Raw genomic sequence first — 24,448 nt, forward strand, 5'->3', positions numbered from 1 at the left:
AACATACAAAAATTTAAAATTTTTAACAAATTAATTAAAATATTTCTAAAAAGATTTTTGTGACTTTTTTCTGTGACTTTATTTCTGTGACTTTTTTTCCGATAAAATTTTTCCACTGACTTTTTTCCTAGCAAAAACTGTGACTTTTTTCTGTTTTTTTTTTCGTTCATCATAAAAACAGCGGCCATCTTTCCAAAATAAATTTAGAGTAGTTTCCCTTGATATAAATGTCTATTCGTATGTATATTGTGTTGACTTTGTTGTTTAATATACATAGCTAATAGCTGTCTTGTAGGCCCTATATGCTAATATAAGTAGGACAGTGGGCCGCCTTCTTGTCTTTAGTTTCAATTGAAATGAAGGCTATGTATTATGTATGTACATCCAAGATCTCAAAAACTTTTGGGAGGTCCAATATTTTAAGTTTTATACTGATTAACTTGTCAATTATTTGGTCATCCATATTCCTCATAAATGACGTTATACTCAAAATATGCCATGGGACGGGGTAAAAGTAAAATATTAAAGATTTTTATAGAAAAAAACAATGATGAACATATTCGTTTTAGTTAAAAATTGTGATTAGGGTTGGGGTATAGTAGAACTGCGATATGACATAAATCATCATCTTGCATTTAGTAACAATTGGGGAGAGGGAAATAGTCGGGAAAAGTATGACGTCATTTATGGGCGACCAATTTAAGCCTAGTTGTTTATTTGGTCTTTAGACATTAGGCATAGACTTTTCCTGAATTAAGATTATTGTATTTATGAAAAAGTTTAATTAGTTACATTTGAATACTAGGCCCTACATGGTTTTTTTTTTTTGCTTTGTTCAGTGATCGCTGTTTACACCTACTCACCATCCATTATTACAACAACAAAAAAACACACACTATGTAATGAGATCTCCCTCTAAAAAACCTAGATCGACCTATAGTTCGTAGGAGAATTAGAATCTATCTCTAATTCGTCTGTTAAAAAAATAAATGCGTCAATTTTCTCAACCCGGCCGTTTCATCCCCCACTAAGCACAACGTCACCAAGCGTGTGATGTCATTTGTCATTAGGCTAATGTTAAAGAAAGAGATACCACGTAATTTAAAAAAAAATCAAAACAGGCTCTATGGTGTTGAGACGTTTAGCCTGACGAATAAATCTAAATGACTTTAGTTCCGTAAATTATATTGGTGTTTAATTTATTACAGTGGCATGCTGTTCTCCCTCTACATACAAACTCACTAGCTTTTAATTTTTGCAACCTGCTGCCCTGAGACCTTAGGCTAAAAAATGCCAGTGACACAGCGGCATCCGCAAATACATGTAGGCTTCTGGTCCCATCTATACACTTTGTCTGGCTATTAAGCTCCAAAACTTGTGATTATGATGTGGACAGAAGCGTAGTGTTGACAACAGGGACCCCCCTCTACCAAGCTCCGCTCTTAAAGGTGCTCCGCACTTCATAAAAGACAAAATTGATGTTCAAATATTGTCGGACTCTGGCATTTTGCAGATGGCCGTATTCATAATGCACCTTCTTAGAGGCTGTCCACTGCTAACACTATTTTATGTTAAACTCAAGCCTATATTGAGCTGTGGCTTTACATTAGCTGCTGTCGTATTAAGAGTTGATCTTTTGTTATGCCCCATGTCGTGAAACTTACGGTTTTGTCCAATCTTACCTGCAAGTCAATAACTGTCTTGGACTCTTGTCAAACATCGTTGCCAGAAGCTACTTGGTTTAAGCCTTATTGTCAGAAGTTATTTAATTTGAAGTCAATATAGTACAGCCTATCTTTGTCTGTAGGCATTTAGTGGCAGGCCTTTTTCGCGGGAATGATACGCTGAGGTCATGTTGCACCTCTCAAGAAAACAGGCTTGCAATGGTTATGATCATTTGTTATGAGCAAAGGTATGCATGAAAACTAACGCTTTATGTCACGCATTCCCCCCTCCTCCCCGATCAACCCTTCATTATAGGTAATAAATTTGGCAGCTTTGCGCAAGTTGCCGTCACATTAGCATAGCATATGTGACATCGTTTATGGGCAACCACATATCAATGAATTCACATTTTTAATTATTTCACATTTTTAGGATAATTATGTTTTAAAATTTACAAAAATGTTTTAAAGTATTCATTTATGTAGCTTACCTGTTTTTACACAATTGTATTTTAAAAACTGTTCAGTAATAAATAAAGACTAGCGATGTTTTCAGCAGATGCAACCAAGCTCATTTCCTGTTTTTTTTTTTTTTGTAAAATTATAGTGAGAGATTTAGGGGAAGCCAATCTATTTTACAGATGGCTGCTGTTTATATAGTAATACTAGCCGTCCCGGCCAGGCCCTGCTCTGGCTTCTGTGAAAAACCTTTCCGTTAAAGACCATTACCTGTGTGTTTAGTAATCATCATAAACCCGGCATTGCCCACCCAAACCACAACCAACCAAAACAACAAAACGCAAACATAACGCTAACACAATTAGAAATACAAACGAAAACAAAAACCTAACAACAAACCCAACCACAACCACAAACACCAATACAAACACAAAGAAAAAACAAACGAAAACAAAAACCTAACAACAAACCCAACCACAAACACCAATACCAAAAAAAAAAAACAACGAAAAAGAAAACAAACCAAATCCAAACGCAAAACCAACCAAAAACACAAATACAAACCCAAACAAAAAAAAACACAAACAAAAACGAAAAAAGAAAGAACAAAAACGAACCAAATCAAAACGCAACCACTAACGCAAACCCACCTAAACACAAAGAAAACACTAACGCGAACATAAACGCCCGGGGCAGAATCGCCTGTTTTAGCTTAATAAACGACTATAGTACCCCAACTTATTCATAGTTTTTGCACTCACTTAAACGAACGCGCCTGTTTCAATTTAATGAACAATTATAATACTCCAAGCTTATCCGTAAAATACCTACAACATTTGCACTTGATCAATCCCCGCTAATTATGTAATTATTTTTTTCCCAACGCCAAAACAAAGTAATTAAAAAGTAAATGCTTTTCAACTAATGCAATGATTTCATAAAGGGAAGTAATTGTGTTTTGCCTAATTTATCAAAGGGAAGTAAGCGCTATAGGACTAAATAAAAACATAATTAGAATTTTTGTAAAAGATGATATTTTTTTTAAAACTTGTGTTTAATGAACATGCCGACAATTATTACTATAATTTGAAAAATGAAAATGATTTCCCAACACTTTTAATAGTAATTTTTTAACTCATAAATTTAGACAAACGCGCACGATAATTGATCTAACACTTAAATCCGTAGAAATGCCAACGACAAACATATGCGTTACAGAATTGAGCTTTATATATTAGATATATATAGCAAATCTTGCTTGCAAACACTGCTGTTAATTTCTAGCCTATATTGATATTTAGCCATTGATTTTGGTTTATTATTCAGTTATATAATATTTGACACATATATCACTATATACTTCTTTGAAAGCCTTAACATTGAGGCAACTTGTTCGCACATTACTAGCCTCAGCTGATTTTAGGCACTTAAAACGATAGATTACCGATAATTCACATAAAGTAAAAGATCTAACTCTCTGCCTTCTATCAAATTTTGAGTAATTTCCATTGACTGGAAGTAGTAATTAACGCTATTTCCAATTTCTCAAAAAATGTATTTGATTTTATAATAAAATAATTATAAAGTACTAATAATATTCCGAACTATTATACACATTGTTTGGTGTTCGCTTCGTGCGCAATTCTTTTTTCTACGAGATTCTATTTTTAAAAGTTTCAGCGTGTTGCTAAGTTTGATCTGATTTAATTTTGTTTCTCCAAGCGTCTTACATTATTTTAACATATAATTATTTCAATTAAATATGCTATTAACAGTTTAGATTAATTTGTGTGAATTATAATAAGCAGTGAGACATTTAAAAATTTGTTTCATTTTCGATAATGGGTAGAACAAAACACTAGCTAAAAATAGATACACACATCTAACTAAAGCAAGGGCACGTCCGAATGCAACTGATTGCAGCTCTACTCAATCTGGCACTATTCAGAGAAGCACTGATGCAGATGCAATATGCACATTCACTAAGAAACTGCTGCAATGTAAGACTCAGTTTTTACAGACAGAAGAAAGCAATGCTACATCTAGTACTGGTAGTGCTAATTGTAAACCAGTCATGCAGAATTATTGTTGACTGTGATTTGCCTCTTGATTTTATCAATAAATGTCCTTGCCCAGAGTGTAACTGTGATAAAGTGGCTACTATTGATGGAAAAAAAAGTGTAAAGGGTTTGCTTCAAGCATGGTGTGGCAGTATTAAAAATGTTGTAAACAGTATGTATACAACTGCAAAAGAATCCAGAACAAGGCCATTCACAATAAACAAAGACATCGTCTTATCATAATTGGCTTTAGACATGAGACCATGCAAAATATACTGCTGTTTCTGCGATAGCATAATTCAGTATTGGGCCCATGCATGCTATGGCATTGCTGTTAAAAGAAGGAAACATAGTCGAAGACTCAGTCAAGGACGCCAAAAAAGACGCCTTCACAACAGCTTTACTACAGCTCTAGGTAAAACAAAGAAAGCCAGAAAAAAAAGGAAACTAACAGCTGAACAAGCTCAGAAGGAATATATTCAGCAGCACCATACTTTAGGCAATAAATGTGGTCAATTTTAGTGACATACAGCGGTAAATTTTCTTTTTTTGCAACTTTTTGTTGATTTTTTGCGTTTTTCTCAGTTTGATACTTTTGTGTACAGTTATTGAAATAACTTCGTTAATAATTAATTCTTTTTTGAAAATGTAATCTATCAGAAGTCTTAAACACGTGTGTCTCCAGACTATATTAAGTTTTTATGAAATTTGTACAAACCATTTTTGAGTTATTTCCATTTAAAAATCGTCAATAAAATTCAAATTTGGCCGCCGTCAACATGGCAACCCGAGGATTTAATAAATTTAAAAAAATATTTTTATGCTTATCTCTTTGAGTTATAACTATTAGCCAAGTATTACATCTTTAGACTCGGAAATCAGGAAGTTGGTACTCATCACCTGCCCATGCCCTTAAGCATCATATACCCAGCACTGCCTGGGTTTTGGGAAAATATATTTCTAATTAAATGTTTGTATGCATATATATTATAACGAGAAAAATGGCCCGTTGAGGAAGGATACAACGGGCGCTAGGTTGATAGTGCTGTCTATTTTCTCTAAACTAAAACCACCCCCCCCCCCCCCCCCCCAAAACATGTCTACTGTCCCATTCAACGAAATATAATTATATTCTTTTTCCAGTGTGCGCCCCCTCCCCAAAAATTCTACCCCCGCCCCCGAAAATTTCAAGTACCCCCACCCCTCTCCGGGGAGGAAAAAGTCTGAAAGAAACATGGTCGCATTTGTAGATCATACAAACTAAAGGAAGAACCTGGGCGGGGCTTCGCCCCTACCAGAAGAGATGCATGAAAAAACTGTGCATGCTAAACACTTTTTAGATTAGAAAAAGTTCCTCCCCGGAATAGTCTGAAAGAAACACTGGTGTCGTGCTTAGCCATTACCCGAAGAATTGCATGAAAGAAACTCTGCAAGCAAATTACTTTTTAGATTAGACACATGAATTAGGCTGTAATTTTATTATAGAGTATCGATGACGACATTTCGCCCCTACCCGAAGAATTGTATATGAAAGAAACTCTTCAATCAAACCACTTTTAAGATTAGACAAAATTGGCTTTTTAATTCAATGTTTACTCGAGAATCAATGACGTCATATTACTGTGTGCACTCTCCGGCTTGATATTATTTTCTACTACATGTTCAATATGACGTCATATTTCGTTTCCGTATTACTATGCATGTTTTTATTTTGCTTGTGTTTTCTCTATAGCGTTCTTGTCAGACAGATAGATACACAGACAGCGAAACTATTAGTATTAATGAAGTTTGAGAAAATATAAATAACCACACATATATATACATACATGTTACACACACACATATAAACACACACATATATCCATACAAACATTTACATTTACATTTACATATATATATATATATATATATATATATATATATATATATATATATATATATATATATATATATATATATATATATATATATATATATATATATATATATATATATACTAGCTGCATACCCGTGCTCCGCCATGAGGAATCTTCTTTAAGTGTATCAACTTGGGAACAGAACAAAACTAAGCACAAAAGAAAACACAACACAAACACTAACACAAAAAAAAACCACAAATACAAACACAATGTAAACACAAATGCTAACACAAAAAACACAAATCAAACATAAACAAAAATGCAAAAAATTAAAACGCTAACGCAAACGCAACACTCATAACATAAACACAACTTAATTTTGTCTCATTTTAAACATAAATAGATATCACTTGTTATCAGCTTGCTTGTTTTTTATAGTCAGTACAAATGTGCTCCCACAAGCACCTTTTGGTTGGCCTACAGATTTGTTTTTTATAGTCAGTACAAATGTGCTCCCACAAGCACCTTTTGGTTGGCCTACAGATTTGTTTTTTATAGTCAGTACAAATGTGCTCCCACAAGCACCTTTTGGTTGGCCTACAGATTTGTTTTTTATAGTCAGTACAAATGTGCTCCCACAAGCACCTTTCGGTTGGCCTACAGATTTGCTCCTTTATCCCTATCAGCTTTAAAACTTCTGTTTCTGTAACTCAGCAAATGGGGGAAATAAAGAATGAAACGGAAAATGTGTGTCAATGATACTCTTTAAACAAAATTTGGGGAGAAGAATAATCCCCAAAAATAAATTTAAAAAAATGTATTAAAATTGCCGCGTAATAAAGCACTAAAATTATTTTGCTAAAAACACACTGCACAGACTTTGGTATTAAAGTCTTCTTAGCCATGCTATTTGATTCTATTTAAATTAAAGAGTATTAAGGAATACACTTATATTAGCACTAAAAATAAGGAATAAAAAAATTCTTTAAATATATAACTGTGCATCACTATTTCAATGACTACAAAGAAAAGCGTGGGTCTCTATATCATGTATTAAATGGTGACCAGAAAATGGGCTGTTAAAACTGCACCACAAAATAAATAAAAGCTAAGAATGACTGCATATGCATTATAGTACAATGAAACCATTTTCCTACATAATATTATCAAATTAATGTGTATTTTTTTTTTTTTTTTCATTTTGTTTGGACATTTTTCTGTTGCACATTTTTTCCTTGAACATATTATATACCTTTTTTATTATAAAATTGCTGTTGTATTAATTTTTTTCTTAAATAGAATAAATGTGGTCAAGAAACAAAGATCAGTCAGAGTTTTGTGTTGTTAGCTGTCTAACTAAAATGGTTGCTCATGTTTCTGCAATGCTATTTCCTATCATTATCATTTACAGTGCAACTCCAGGCTCAAGTAAGTTAAATTGAATTTCTTGTAGACGATTAAACTCAACTTGTCTTTACAAGGTTGTGTCATTTACTTTTACATATTAGTAGTCAAGTAAAAAACAAAAATGCATTTTAACATTTGATTTACTTAAAACCCTGGTAGTAGTGGGGGTCTAGCATAACTCCCCTGCAAATTACCATCGTGCCAAAAAAAGCTAGAGTAAGAAATTAACCCCTCCTTCCATTTTATTACCACTTACTTTCACCATGACTAATAGTGCACTGTTGGATGAGGACGTAAAAGCCGTATCAACAAGGCCAGATGCACCTTCAACTCCCTACGCCCAATATGGAATTGCACTGCTATGTCACTCTATAGCAAGATAAGAAGCCTCAACACAAATGTTAATACAGTATTGTTTTATGTTTCCGAGACCTGGAGGGTTACCTGGAGTTACCAAAACAAATACAGACAAGCTGCAGTCATTCACAAACAGATGTTTACTACAGATCCAATAAAGACTTGTGGCAAAACACCAAACAAAAGCTAATAGACAGGGACATAAAAGCCTGCAAATGGGGATGGATAGAAGATAAGATTGTGAGGAAAACAGATTAGAACCCCAAGGGGATGAGGAAAGTAGACCGGCCAAGAAAATCCTGGAGGAGGACAATAAAAGATGAGGCAAGAGCTGCTCGGCTTACAGTCTGATAGAGAGGTGTGGTTGCTTCCCTTTGCTCCTCCTGGTCCACAATAAGTGAATGATGTTGTGGATGATGTTTACATATAACAAGTACACACTATTGCAAAGTTGGTAGACTGAACTTGTTAAAATTGTGAATTTTTGCTGCAAAAGATGTGAAACTTCTTATACCCTATTGTGAGGCTGGTTTTTATGGGGCTTGAGTTTAAAATCTAGCTTATCTTTGAAGGACATCAATTTTTCGGCTTGGCTTGAGTTATTTAACTCAGCAAAATTTTTAGTTATTTAACTGAGCTATTTTGTTACCCCTTCTCCCTTAACAAACCCCTGAATGTTCTTATCTTGTTATATTTTTAGGTTTGTTTTCATGGCATCCAACATTAATGTCTATAGGGGTAAGTATGTTTATTCTTGACAGAAGTCAAATCATATTATGTTCAAGAAATTATTTACTATTTTAAATAGGGTCATCCATTAGTGACCTCCACAAAAAATGTTGTTTTTAAAAATCCTGCCACCATTTTGACATATAGACCCCACCTCCTCAACACTTCCTTCTGTGTGGATGTCCACACAATTAATGAAAGTATTTTTTCAGCTGTGTTATTCTTCTTTACTTACCAAATCAATTACGAAGTGTTTGAAAGCTAAAACACTGACTCCTAAAGAAAAATGGTATTTAAAAAAATTGAACCTATGAATATCTAGTAAGAGCATAATTTGAATGGAAACCCCTAATAGTAATAAGTGCCTTAGAAAGATGGTCTAAATCTGCTGACCTGCAACTGTCAACTTCCTGTTAGGAAGGACATCTAAGAAGCAAAATTGGCTTGGGGAATATTTAACAAAACAGCTTAACAGTACACTACCCCAAGGTTATTCCAACATAACCCCCAGATCAATTATACTCCTGTATATCCCCCTTCGACACCAATAAGGATAAATTGACTCTGATGATAAAATTTTACATAAACCCAATCTATATATATAAAAAGCAATGTATGTTTGTTCGTTTTTTTGTCGTTTATGCATTACTATACCTCTTATCACATCGCCGTGAAACTTTAGGAAGTTGTTGAGAATATCCCTGGGGAGGTTTCTGCGAAAAAAAAGTCGAATTTGCAGGGGTAGCGCCCCGGTAGGGCGCGATCGGTTTATTCTCTTTATACGGTATATAAAAATATAAGTCGATTGAGGTTTCTCACCCTTCATCCGATCGCCATCAAACTTTGGGGGGTTCATTTGGACACTCCAGGGAAGGGTTCTGCAAAATAACCATTTTTAATTTCGCAAGGGCGGCGCCATGTATGGTATATAAAAATAAAAGTCGATTTTGGTTTGACACCATTCATCCGATAGACATGAGACTTTGAGGAGTTGATTAGAACACTCTGGGGAAGCGTTTTGTAAAAAAATCATTTTTAATTTCGCAAGGGTGGCGTCACGGGAGGGTGCGATTTTTCTCTATATACGGTATAATAAAATAATAAAAGTGAATTGCAGTGACACTGTTCACACGATCGCTATGAAACTTTGGAAAGTTGCTAAAAATATTTCTGGGGAGGGTTCTGCGAAAAAAAAAAATCAAATTCGCAGGGGCGTCGCCCCGGCAGGGCTGATTTGTTTTTTTCTCTATATCAGAATATAAAAATAAAAGTCGATTGCCGTGTTACACCGTTCATGCGATCGCCATCAAACTTTGGGGAGTTGATTAGAACACTCCTGGAAAGGGTTCTGTAAAAAATCATTTTTAATTTCGCAGGGGCGGCATCACGGGAGGGTGCGATTTTTTTTTTTTTATATAGGGTATATAAAAATAAAAGTCGATTGTGGTTTGACATCGTTCATCCGATCGCCATAAAACTTTGGGAGTTAATAAGAACACTTCAGGTGAGGTTTCTTCAAAAAAATCTTTTTTTAATTTCGCAAGGGCGATTTTTCTCTATATACGATATTTATATATAAAAATAAAAGTCAATTTTGGTTTGACACCGTTCAACCGATAGGCATGAGATTTTGGGGAGTTGATGAATACTCCCGAGAAGGTTTCTGTGGTGGGGGAGGGGGGGATTTGATTTTGCATGGGCGGCCCCCCGGCAGGATGCGATTTGGAGCTCTGGTCTATCCGGTGAGCGCTATGGCGACTACGTTCTGTCTAAACAGTGTGATAGACAATGGATATGATGGGGCGTTACAAACGCTCACTAAATTGAATCAGGCGTGTCTTCGTGCGCCTTGGTAGGGTGCGATTTGGCTGCTAACAAAAATTTCAGTTTCGGCCCCCAAAGGCTCACATGGGCCATGTAATACGTTTTATTTTAATAATCAGAAAAATTAACCAAAGTTAGATTATTAACTGGGATTTTTCTTTTTGTCCGTAAAAAAAATCCAGTTTCATCACTTTGCGAATAATGCAATTAGCATCTATTTTTAGACAATCCAATCAGAAATTGCGATCGAGCATCTAATAATAGACCATTGGTAACGCTAACATATTGCATCAGTCACACTGTTGTTTAAAACACGTCAAATAATTTTTTTACGTGTTAAAGAAAAACTCCTGTTCATTTGTGTCACTTTAGCGAATGACGCAATCTGCATCATTGTAACAGGATGCTATTTGGCACGATGGCACCTGTTAGTTTTAAGGAGCCAGGGGCCGTACGCGGTAGTGTAATCAGGGGGGGGGGAAGGAGGGGCTCCTGAGAGCGCAACTCTATGTCCCTGTCACATGGGCGGTCACCGTAGTGTGTTCTACCTCAATATTTCGGTGAGTTATTAATGTACACTCAAGGTTTTCATGCGGTAGTGAAGGTAATCCTGTGTCCTGATATAATACATATGATCCTATGATCCAAGCACAGGCATTGTTTACATTTAAATAACTCACTTTTAGAAAAACAAGGTCACGAGTCTAAGAATATAGGATTGGTAACGCGTGGAAGAAACACTTATATATTTTGTCGGACTTACTTCTATTTCCGCAGCAATGCGTGGGGACGGGTACGCTAGTTGTAAGATAATTTTAAGTTAAGGCTCGGATGAAAGTTGTGAAATGTTTTAGAGGGAGTTTGCTTATTCCACACTTTCTCTGTGATACTCTATAGAATGCCAAGGGAAAGTAAAAAAAAGTGATTTATTTTGTACAATGTGTTTCTCGAGAAGGGGATAATTAACATGGGGTTTAATTGATCTGTGGGTAATAGCAGTGTGGTTATTGACTGGGTAATGTCCTAGATCCACACTGATCTTAAAAACCCACCCCAAGATTGTAGAAAGTAGGGTTATAATAAAAAGGAACATGTATCTAAGATCTAACGCTAACCCTAACCCCAAAAAATAAATGTCTGAAAGAAACACTGGACGGCCAATACCCAGAAGGTAGAAGTAAACAGCAGAAATGTCTAATGTGAAGTCATAATGTGACAAAAAGGCCCCCTTACCTAGTGATCAACTAGTAGAGTCTAGTGAGTCCTAAAAAAATATGTCTATACATGGCATCAAATTGGACATGCTAATATATTCATCAATTACAAATTTATAGGGTTCACTTTAAGGTGGTGATTTTTTAGTTGAAACTTTGTTTTAAATTTTTAAAGAATTAATTAGGTTTTAATTTTATAAGAATTTCAAAAAAAAAAAAGCCTCACTATCCTGAAATGTCCCCCCCCCTTTCCTACACCCAAAAGTGCTGTTGTGTGGGTTGGGTGCCAAAGGCTTTCGACCTAGTCATACTAATGCTATAAATACAAAATACGGATATAATGAATTTATTTCCAATAAGCTGTTTGTTAATTAAAGGCAATGCAGTTTAAATGTATATATTTTGTACCCAAATGAAGTGGAGTTCTGTGTTTGTAGAGCCTGTAAGTGTAGCTCCATATGGTCCTGAACCCTTCTTACTTTAAGCCCACATGTGTAAGATTAGGTCAGTTGTGTAAAGGGGTCATAAATGGATGACTATTTTTACAATTACAATAAAAAATTTAAAATATAGCATAATCATGTTGATTTTTAAAAAATCCTTTTATTCAAAGTGTACTTTGCTAATGGTAGAAGGGATTGTCATCTTCTCTAAAAGCTCATCCCTTTTCCCACAAAAGAATCGCTCATGGAAGGCATCATTCCACTATTTGTTAATGGCAAGTGGAGTCAGTTGTGTTGTTGCTGGTATGCTCTCTTTTTTTATTTCCTAGTTAATGTTTAATTAATCTATAATATTAATAAAGTGTTTTAGTTTTATATAAAGCAGTAATATACTGTTCTTAATTTTTTTTTTCAAATATTCAGTGTTAAAAAATATTGATATGCTTACTTATTACTTAGTATCCTTAAAACAAAATCTCTAAGTAGGGGCTTACTGTTATCTCAATTTATCAGCCATGTAACTCAAGTCTGTAGCCAAGAAAACTCTTGTGTTAAAGATGTTATCAGTGGTTGATAAGTTTGCTAGAATAATAATGAATAAATTCAGGCAAACACCAAATAAAAATAGATTACTTTTTCTCTAGTGTTTCAAAAAATAATTTTTGTAATTTAGCATTACTAGGAATAGGCTGTTTGGGAACTAATATTGGACGCAGCGTGAATAATCTCGAATGGTTCATTGAATATTTTAAAAAATCAGATGTGATGTTATTAAAATAATTGTGGTTTTAAAAACTTTATTGTGAGGTTTTTTCTGACCTTACTAAAGATTGGGTGTATTTGATGTTTTAAAAAAGCCAAAAATAATAATTATTTTTTTTCATTTTATTTTATCATTTAAAATGTAAATAGAAATGGCATAGCTAGGTCATGTGGTTAAAAAAAATTAGTGTTAGTTAAATTTTTTTGGCAAAGTTTTGAGTATAAATTAAAGTTGGGTTTAAGAAGATTGATCATGGAGTTTCTGTACAGCCTATCAGTGTTTGTCTCACAAAAGTGAAACTTCACATCATAATTTAATCTTGATGAAAGTAAATAGAAATGTAGCCTTAAATGCAAAAATTATTTTTAAGTTATCTGCATTTGCTACTTTTATAACATTGATTCTAAAAGTTGTGATAGTTTTTTTTTAAATTATTTCAACTGTAATCATTGCACAATATTTATAATGCTGAAGAAATTACATTTTGTTTTGTAACATTTAATGATGTATTTTTTTACTTCTAATTTAAACGTGAAACAAATATTTATGATTTTTTTCTTTTACAAGGCTTAGTTGTAATTTATATTAACAAAGAACAGTCAGGCAAATCTCATTTCAAGACTTGGCATGGCTTACTTGGAATAATAACTGTTGGCTATACTTGTGCTCAATCGGCAGGCGGGGCTTTGGCAAAATATTATAAATACGTCGGTGACATTATTAAAGTGAGTATTTACATAAAGCAATTGGGGCCATGGTAAAATGTAAAAAATAAGTAGTTGGCATTATTAAAGTTTAAAGAATAATAGTATGTAGATATCAGTGGCAGAAATATTGACCTAACTTGTATACCATAGAACAACAATTTAAAAAAGATAATTTTAATTAAAATAATGAAATTCAAAAACACCCCTGGCTGAATTTTCCTCCAGAATAAATAGTATAAAGACATTTTAAAACTGAAAATGACAATTTATTCAAGAGGTCTAAAGCGATTTGAATGAAAGTTATAATTTCGTTATAATTTCGAAATATATTAGAAGGGTTTATCAATGCATTAGCAATCCTATATTAGCAATCCTATATTAGCAATCCTATATTAGCAATCCTATATTAGCAATTCTATATTAGCAATCCTATATTACTATTAGCAATCCTATATTAGCAAGCCTATATTCTCAAACATGTGATCTTTTTTTCTAAAAACTGACTTATTTAAATGTAAACAGTGTCAGCGCTTGGATCAAATTTATCAGGGCTAGGGTTTATCTACACTATCAAATGAAAGCCTTGAGTGTACATTAATCACACATCGTAATAGTGAGGTAGAACACACTTCAGTGACAGCCCAGGTGTCAGGAGCATAGAGGTTCGCTCTTGGGAGCCCCCGATTATACTACAGCAGGGGCACCTAACGAAGGTGCCTTGGTGCTCACAGGATAACCCAGGCCTCCAAATAACATCCTGAGGGGGTGCCTGCAGACGCACTTTATTAGATTTATTGCAAGACTATAATGCCCCATTTTATCCATAGTCCATTGCACTTTTTAAAATGAACGAAGGCGCCATAGCGCTCAAGGAATAACCCATAAATCGTATCTTGTCGGTGGCGCTGGGGGACGTGCTTGATTATATTTAGTGAAAAACTCTAAAACTCCATCTCACTCATAGTCTTTCGCACTGTTTAAAATGAACGTAGGTGCTCACAGGATAGCCCGGGGCACCAAATCGCAACCTGCCTTGGCGTAGGCAGGCGCGCCTGATTCAATTTATTGAACGACCATAATGCCCCATTTTATCCATAGTCTATTACATGTTTAAAACAAATGTAGTTGTCATAGCGCTCACAGGAGTATTCTCAACAACTTCTCAAAGTTTCTTGCCGATCGGATGAAAAGTGTTGTAGAAAGTATTGCGTTTCCCTTTATGCATGTCTAGATTAGCCAATTGTTTCTGACAATAACTGTATTATATAGTGGTTACTGGTAGTGTTGCCCCAAATTTTTCAGCCATGAACAAAGTACCTGGGGTCTTCTGTTAGGGCATCCTATGCTGTAGGGTTCATGGGTTTAACTTGTATCAACAGTTAAACTGAGCCAACAGGTGACTCATGTTGTAGCGAGACTTATCCCTAGTGTCTGTAGGGGCCAAACTGCTCATGTGTGATGTGCTGTCGGATGACACTGCTGCTAGTGGATTCAAGTAGTAACCCTAACCCCTGTGTAGGACACGCAATGCTAGGTGCCAAGATAAGCACTGGGGATCTCGGGGCGCTAAATAACATTTCTGTGGGGCCACTCCAATAAGTAAACAAATGTTAGGACTATGATAAACCTTTACGGGGTTGTTCTCAACAGATTCCCAACTTTTCATGGCGATAAGATGATTGATGTAGTAATGCATGTAAGACAGAAACATGTTTTTTTACTTGTATAACTGTATGTGGCCAGATCATGCTTCGGATAACCCTCACACTTTTTTAACGATTTACAAAAAGCCAGACCTAAATGACATTTTTAATAGTAACTAGCGTACCCGTCCCCGCGCGTTGCCGCGGGAATAGAAGGGTTTCATCCATACGTTACCAACCCTATATTCTTAGACGCGTGACCTTGTTTTCTAAAAGTTAGTTATTTAAATGAAAACAATTCCTGCGCTTGGATCATAAATACCGCGACACGGGTTTACCTACACTACCGCGTGAAAACCTTGTGTGTATATTAATCACTCACCGAAATAATGTGGTAGAACACACTTCGGTGACCACCCATGTGTCAGGGACGTAGAGGGGCGCTCTCGGGGCCCCCACCCCCGATTACACTACCGCATAGGCGCGGCGTACGACCCCTGGCTCCTTAAAACTAACAGGCGCCATCGGCCAAATAGCATCCTGTTAATGATGATGCAGATTTCGTCATTCGCTAAAGTGACACAAATGAACAGGATTTTTTTCTTTAACACAAAAAAAATTATTTGACGTGTTTTAAATATCAGTGTGACTGATGCAATATGCTAGCGTTACTAATGGTCAATTATTAGATGCTCGATCTCAATTTCTGACCGGATTGTCTAATAATAGGTGCTTATTGCATCATTCGCAAAGTGACGAAACTCTACAGCAGGCTCCTCATATTTAAAAAGTTATTTTTTCATCTTTCGCAAGGTGACGAAACTGTACAGAAGGATTTCCTTGCGTTACAAAGTTATTTTTAGAAGCCCGTTGTAGTTTTACCGCTGAATATAGTAGTACCCCTTACTCGCTATGCAGGACGCTCGATTAACGGATGCCAAGTGCCAACTTAGTCGCTCTAAAACTCTGGGCGCCAAACCGTGTATTGACGAAAGTTGTACCCTATATGGCGCCGCCCGTAAGAAACTTTAGTTTTCTTTTTCGCAGAAATATTCTCGGGAGTATTCTCATCTACTCCCTAACGTTTCATGGCACTCGGATGAACCGCATCCGAGTTTTATTTTTTATATACCGTGTATAGAGAAAAAAAATCGCTCCCCCCTGGGGGCGCCGCCCTTGCAATATTAAACAATATTTTTTGCAGAACCCTACCATTGAGTGATCTAATCATCTCCCCAAAGTATCATGGTACACGGATGAACGGTGTGAAAACGAAATTTTATAAACCCTATATAGAGAAAAATCGCAGCCGCCCGTGGCGCCGACCTTGCGAAATTAATAAAGGTTTTTTTTACAGAACCCTTCCCTGTATTGTTCTAATAAACTCCCCCAAAGTCTCATGGCTATCGGATAACGGTGTCACACCAAAATCGACTTATTTTTATAAACCGTATATTGAGAAAAATCGCACCCTCCCGTGGCGCCGCCCTTGCGAAATTAAAAAATGATTTTTTACAGAACCCTTCCCTAGAGTTTTATAATGAACTCCCCAAAGTCTCATGCCTATCGGATAAACGGTGTCACTGCAATTCACTTTTATTTTTTGTATATACCGTAAATTTTGAAAAATCGGACCCTCCCGTGGCGCCGCCCTTGCGAAATTAAAAATTATTTTTTTTACAGAACCCTTCCCTAGAGTGGTATAATGAACTTTCAAAAGTCTCATGGCTATCGGATGAACGATGCCAAACCAAAATCGACTTTTATTTTTATATACCGTATATAGAAAAAAAAACAAATCTCGTCGTGTCGGGGCACCACCCCTGCGAATTTGAAATATTTTTTTTTTCGCAGAAATATCCCCATGAATATGTGTGAACGGTGTGAAAACGAAATTTTATAAACCCTATATAGAGAAAAATCGCAGCCGCCCGTGGCGCCGACCTTGCGAAATTAATAAAGGTTTTTTTTACAGAACCCTTCCCTGTATTGTTCTAATAAACTCCCCCAAAGTCTCATGGCTATCGGATAACGGTGTCACACCAAAATCGACTTATTTTTATAAACCGTATATTGAGAAAAATCGCACCCTACCGTGGCGCCGCCCTTGCGAAATTAAAAAATGATTTTTTACAGAACCCTTCCCTAGAGTTTTATAATGAACTCCCCAAAGTCTCATGCCTATCGGATAAACGGTGTCACTGCAATTCACTTTTATTTTTTGTATATACCGTAAATTTTGAAAAATCGGACCCTCCCGTGGCGCCGCCCTTGCGAAATTAAAAATTATTTTTTTTACAGAACCCTTCCCTAGAGTGGTATAATGAACTTTCAAAAGTCTCATGGCTATCGGATGAACGATGCCAAACCAAAATCGACTTTTATTTTTATATACCGTATATAGAAAAAAAAACAAATCTCGTCGTGTCGGGGCACCACCCCTGCGAATTTGAAATATTTTTTTTTTCGCAGAAATATCCCCATGAATATTCTCAACAACTTCCTAAAGTTTCATGGCGATCGTGTGAACGGTGTCACGGCAATTCACTTTTATTATTTTTATATACCGTATATAGAAAAAAATCGCAACCTCCCGTGGCGCCGCCCTTGCGAAATTTAAAATGATTTTTGTTAAGAACCCTTCCCTAGAGTGTTCTAATCAACTCCCCAAAGTTTCATGCCTATCAGATAAACAGCGTGAAATCAAAATAGACTTTTATTTTTATATACCGTAAATAGAGAAAAATCGGACCATCCCCTGGCGCCGCCCTTGCGAAATTAAAAATTATTTTTTTACAGAACCCTTCCCTAGAGTGGTATAATGAACTCCCCAAAGTCTCATGGCTATCGGATGAACAGTGTGAAATCAAAATAGACTTTTATTTTTATATACCGTATATAGAGAAAAACAAATCGCGCCCTGCCGGGGCGCCACCCCTGCGAATTTGAAATATTTTTTTTCGCAGAAACCTCCCCAGGAATATTCTCAACAACTTCCCAAAGTTTCACGGCGATGTGATAAGAGGTGTGGTAATGCATAAAAGACACACAGACAGACAGACACACACACAAACATACATTGCTTTATATATATATATATATATATATATATATAGATAGATATAAATTAATTCATTTACTTATAAATTACCTTTTCTGAAATATTAAAAAAAAAACCGGTACATCAGGAAAAACTTGAAAGGGACTGCAAAGTGGTGATGTATGTCTGAATTTGGGATGGTACTTCTCCCAAAGCCTATTATAAAACTTACTCAGGGGAAATAATTCAAAGTATAGGCCCTACAAGTTTACTATTATCTTTCTTGTTAAATTAAAAACAAGTAAACTTATACAAAACTGAAGTTACTAGTATTATATTCTTTTTTATTATATGTAGGATACAGGATAAAAGTTTTACTAATATTGGCAACATATATTTTACATTGAAAAATGTACAATGGATTTCGGGCCCCTAACCAATGCCGCAACGAAGTACCGCACACCATGAACGCCCACTACATATCTAGCAGCTTCTCGAGCTATGGACTTTGTTTTTTTTTCCAAAGAATTTTGCCAGCGACAGCGTGTGTTTGATTGTAGGGGAAATGGAACATCGACAGTAGAAAAAAAATTCAATTACAAATAACTTTTTCTAATATAAATAAATTTGACGACAATTTTTGAGCCACCTATTTGGTCCCCACCCCTGCCCCATTACTTTGGAGGACCGATTGAACAATGTGTGTACATGTTAAGTGGCCCCTATTTGGCTATCCAAGGGGTGCAGCGAGTCACAGAAGTCATTAAAATTATAAGATTTGCCTATATTTTACACTACAGCTTGTAGTGGTTTTAAATTTGCGGAAGAGTTAGGGTTTGATTTTGTGACAAATATAGTAGCTCAAAAAAAAAACAAAAAAAAAAAACAACGTAGGTGCCATAGAGCTCATGGGAAAGCCCTGGGTGCCAAATCACACCTCAGCAAAATTTATGTTTTTTAGAAACCTCCTCAGAAGTATTCTCATCAACTTTCCAAAGTTTCTTGGCACTATGATGAACTGCACCCGACTTTTATTTTTATATACTATACAGAAATATTGCATTGTACCCTGCTTGGGCGCTACCCCTCAGAAATGAAAATTTTTCTTTGCGAAACCTTCCCTGGAGCAAGTGTTTCTTCCAGACTTTTTTTCTCCGGGGGGGGGGGGTAGACTTTCTTTGGGTGGGGGGTGGCGGACCCTGTTAAAAGTATATATTTTCTATATGAATTATATAAATTTTATTTCGTTCGGGGGGGGGGGGGGGGGGGGCGGTAGACTTTCTTTGGGGGGGGGGGGGGCGGACCCTGTTAAAAGTATATATTTTCTATATAAATTTCATTTCGTTCGGGGGGGTGGGGGGTGGTGAAGCCCCCCCCCCCCCCCACCGAAGAGATGTTTGGAAGAAACTCTGCCTGGAGCATTCCCAATAATATCCCAAAGTTTAATGGGGATCAAGTGAAAGGTTTAGTAATGGATAAAGGACAAAGCCAGCCACATACACATTTACTATAGAATCTATATTTAGATGAAAGTAAAGGCAACACAGGGTTCGTACTGCTTTTATTAAACGACAATTGTAAGTACTGGTAACACATTCACACGGTCAGTCGTGCCACAAAATCTCTTCCCTCCCTTCCCCTCTTCTCCCAATGACGTAGTAACTGAGCATCCGTTTTCTTGGAGTAAATTTACTTAAAAATCGTAATTTTTTATTTGGAAAATATGGACTACGAAGTTTTGTTTCTTAAACTAGATTCCAGACTTTTTAAAAATCCTGCCCAAAAACTAGCGATTTTCCAGACTTCTTTAAGTCTTAAATTCACTTTTTGAAATTCCAGACTTTTTCCAGACTGCGTACGAACCCTGGCAACAACAAACTAATGTTTTATGTCAGTTTGGGGTTTCTAATTTAACTCCCAATTATTTTTTTATTTTACAGATAAAACTTACAGATTTAAAGCTGTATCATGCCACTTCAGGCCTTTTGGCTTACCTCTTAGTGACGACTACAATGATTCTAGCACTACAGACAAACTGGGCAGCCAGCAATATTCATTGGCTCCTTTGGTACGCAAGTCTAGCATGTGTTTGTTCATCTGCTCTGGTGGTCATGACACACATCACAACAACTTACATGCCTAAATCACAGCAAACAAAGTCTTAATGTAAGAAATTCAGCAAATTATTTTAATCAGATTAGAGTATTGGTATCTCTAGGCCACTCATGTTTACTGCATTAATAAAAATTTATTGTTTTTGTTGGTTTTGAAGTTTTTGATTAAGGGATTAAATTTTGCAGTTGTAAAATAGTTTTAATTAACCAGCCTTTTGTTTGGTTACTCCTAGATCTAGATTTTATATTTTCATACGTTGTCACACGTGTTGTTCACCTCATTCAGGATTATGTAACCACATCATGACATGGGATTAGTGTAGCACATAAACCCAACCAAATTATATATTGAGCAAGTTTTAAATAAGTTTATCTGCTAGCATGTTCCTTGCATGTTCCTTTATCTGATCTTAGTAAAAAAGAAAAAAAAGACACAGTAGACTCATCATTTTATGAAGTTCACAAAAAATTCTCATTTCTGCGTAGACCTCTCAAATCTTAATTGAATAGAAGCCTTAATTAGTAATGTCTATATAAGTAAACTATTAAGTATGAATGAGTGCTTAGTTTATTTGAATATTTTTCCTTGTGTAACAGTTCCTCAGTGTGGTTGTGAGTCACCACTGAGGGTAGTATGTGTAGGGGCTGATTCTGAGATCGGGTTACCCTTGGCTTTACAATATAAAAACTAGGATATAATTATAAATGTTAGTAATCACAGACCATAACCCAGTCAGATCAACAAGGATTTTTAACAGTTATGCCACCTATATATGTGTATATACTAGCTGCATACCCGAGCTCTGTCACAGGTAATCTTTTTAAATGTACCAACTATGGAACAGAACTAAACACACACAAAAGGAAACACAAACCCAAAAACAACACAAACACAAAAACAACACAAACACAAAGCAAACAAAAGAAAACCCAATACAAATGCAACACAGAAACACAAAAGAAATGCAGAGCAAACACAAACCCACAGCACTCAAGGACAGCCCATCATGCAAATTCAAGCCGGGCGCCAGCATACGCGCCTGATTCTATTTAGTGAACAACTATAAACCCCAGCTTGTCCGCAAACCGAAAGATTAAAGTAAATGGGACGTTTTGGAGTGGTTTCTAAACTGTTATTGATTAAAAATAATTATTAAACAGTACATTCAGTAGGTAGTCCAAACTGAAATTAACTATTGATTGCAGACTTCTGGAGTGAGTATGTCATGAAAGAACTTTTAATTGTAAGGTCTATGCCACAAATTTTATAAAAATATCTCAATAAATAAAAAAGTTATGCGATTTTTAAAAAAGCAAAATTTGGTAAAAAACTGATTTTCAAAAAGTGCCATTTTTTTGAACCCATATTTTTTAAACTAAATAACATAGAAGTGTGGAAATTGGTAAAGTTGCTGCAAAGTTTGTAATATATATGCCCAATTTTTTTCAGTCATCTAAAATGAGTCTTTCTAAGGTAAAAAAATAATTGAAAATGACAAAAATGCGTTTTGGTCACTTTTATTTTCATTAAAAAAAAATTTTTTTTTTTGCTTTGGAATAACTCTAAAATTATTGTGTTGGTAACATCGACGTGGAAAAATGTGTTAATTATTTTCAAAAATCACATGAGTTAAAATATTATTTTAAAAAATACCACAGTTATCTAGTGCAGGAGAAACAGAATCAAAATTTAGTAGAGTAAATGTAATGTAATGTAGTTTAATAAAGACGTGATGCCTACAAGTGATGCAGCAGTTGATGCCACATGCTTTGGTTTCTTTTCAAACCTGATAACTGCTTTGGGGGAACAGTTTTGGGGGAACATCTTTGTACGTCTTGTTTCCCTCAACCTTGATCTTGTGGAGCATCAAGAGTAAGTGATATGTTTTGGGAATTGTAGGGGGGAGGGGGGAGTGGGGTCTTGGCCTTCTTCCCTTCCCTTGTAAGGAAAGTTCTGGATAGGCCACCGTAAATGTCTCCAGCTATGGAACGAACAATTGATTTAGTGATTAATAAAATATAATTAAATTTACTACTAGCCTATTGTGTAGGCCTACTATTTGTCCTATGACTATAACTGGAAACATATGAAAAAGCCTGAAAACACCTTTTTGTTAAAAGTAATTTATATTTTTTATATATATTTTTAAGAGTAATTCTACTGAATGAAATTTGAAATAATCGTTGCTTGTCCCACAATGGTTGAGATATCCAATGATGAAGATGCCATACTGTGGTTCTCAACATCCTATAGGACAACTTAACTGTCCTTCATTGTTACTATTATATGCATATAAAATAAATAAATAAGGAGAAATGCTACTAGTACTACTTACACTTACAACTAATATAACATTTAAAACTAAGTCACAACATGTACAATCTTAATAAATTGCACAACCATCTAAAAATTGATCTGGTACATTTTATTAAGGAGACTGGCGCAGACCATTTCACATTATTCAGCAGGGGAATCAGAATCAGAGTGCACAACAGAAAATAAAAAAAATAATCACATTAGTCCTTCAAATTTAGTGTCTTTTGTTTTAAATACATTGATAAAAATGTATAGTTATTATAATTATAAATTTCTTTTGTGTTTCATTAGTATTTTATAAGTATTTAACCTTCGTTCCCTGTAAATAATTGAGTTCGTCCACATAGTAACCAGGATAGTCTGGTGGCCATTTTGAATTTGTCGATTCATAATTTTGACGTGATAGTCCAGATAAACTGTAGTAATACGACCCTATCATTGATCCCAGTCAATAGATTTTAAAGAATTAGTAAACACTAGCATCTAATAGTTAAGTGCATCCATATTTCAAGTCCCTAGAATGTCCTGAATTAAATAGCTTCACGTCTAAACACACCATGTGTACAAGCGTAGTTCACACGCTAAAACCGTGGCCTTGTAGCGTTCAAATTTACATTAATAACGTGTACTAATTAAACCAAACTGACATTCAAACTTAAAATTCATTTATTAAAATGGAAATGAAACTTTAAAAATGATACTTACAACTTGTTTGAAGGCTCTAGCAAGGGTAAAATCCGTTTAGCATCATCGGTCGTCAACCTTTAAAACCGTTCGGCGAGCAACTTACTCGGGGCTGAAAGTCGACTCGAGGGTTATATGTTTATTGGGGGTACGGCTTCGCGACCGTAAATCAGAAATACTTGAATTTACAACACAAAGTAGTTATAAAACTGAACTTTACATCGGTGTAAAAATTGAAACAGAATTAGTTTGTTTCCGTGTATATATCGTCATTTAAAGTTTAAAATCTGTATTTTTTAAATGAAATAAACAAGTTATTTTTTCAATTTATACATCAAACGATAGCCTAGAATTCGATCTTTAAAATGACATTAAGATTATGCTTCTACGATGCATCGTCGCGAAGCCGCGACCAAATAAAACAGTGTGGGGTCGATCGGTACACGCAAAACGGTGAAATTTGTTGACGTAACTGATACTTTTCAAACAAATATAAAACACATTCAAACATGTGTTACAGATATAAAAATACCAGATTACGACAGATAAAGACTTAAACTTTATTGACATATAATTTTTATTCTTATAGGACAACTAGAAGTAGTGAAATTTTTTTTTTGAAAACCGCAAAAACTGACCCTAAAACGCACTTTTTCGCCAGTTTGGACTACCTACATTCAGTGTATAAAATAAATAAAGTAGTATTTAAAATATGTGTTTTACCTAGCATATTGCATTACACCAATCCATGCTAATAATATTCCAATAATAATGTACTCTAGGATTTTGCACACATTTTTTAATTAGCAGGAGTTGAATTTATTTTTAAATTACCTCCCCTGGCATAACTATTAAATATTTTAAATGATTAGTTTTTTAGACCCTACTGTTATTAAAATGTATCCACTTTTTCTAGGAATCTTAACGAAAATTATATTTGACATTGATATGTTTTAGCAATGTGCGTGTATTTAATATTTTCTTCAAGTTGTGCAAAAGTTAAAAAACTGGCAACTATTTACTTTTATGGTTCCAAAATCTATAGCCATGAGGGAAGGACTGACACTACCACCAGCGTTATATTATAGATGTGTGTATGTAAATGTGTACAGTTAACCGAACCTGCAGTATTTACATATATTCTATATAATGCCAAAGAATTAG

The 24,448-nt window shown here is 35.2% G+C and overlaps 1 protein-coding gene across 5 annotated transcripts in view; it reads left to right on the top strand.

The window, feature by feature from the left end:
* The window catches only part of LOC131931789 (transmembrane reductase CYB561D2), a 40,185-nt gene extending 19,758 nt beyond the window's left edge, over nt 1-20,427 (top strand). For all 5 annotated transcript variants that reach the window (XM_059288637.1, XM_059288635.1, XM_059288636.1 and 2 more), the window contains exons 2-6: nt 7,342-7,470; nt 8,507-8,544; nt 12,187-12,319; nt 13,347-13,504; nt 20,110-20,427. In XM_059288637.1, coding sequence (XP_059144620.1) covers nt 7,347-7,470; nt 8,507-8,544; nt 12,187-12,319; nt 13,347-13,504; nt 20,110-20,334 — 678 coding nt within the window. In that variant the 5' untranslated portion in view covers nt 7,342-7,346 and the 3' untranslated portion in view covers nt 20,335-20,427. The remainder of the gene's footprint in view (nt 1-7,341; nt 7,471-8,506; nt 8,545-12,186; nt 12,320-13,346; nt 13,505-20,109) is intronic.
* The last annotated feature ends 4,021 nt before the right edge of the window (nt 20,428-24,448 follow it).

Source organism: Physella acuta, unplaced genomic scaffold (assembly GCF_028476545.2).
Source record: "Physella acuta isolate Inbredline_101_S28 unplaced genomic scaffold, ASM2847654v3 ptg002032l, whole genome shotgun sequence".
Classification (NCBI taxonomy): domain Eukaryota; kingdom Metazoa; phylum Mollusca; class Gastropoda; family Physidae; genus Physella; species Physella acuta.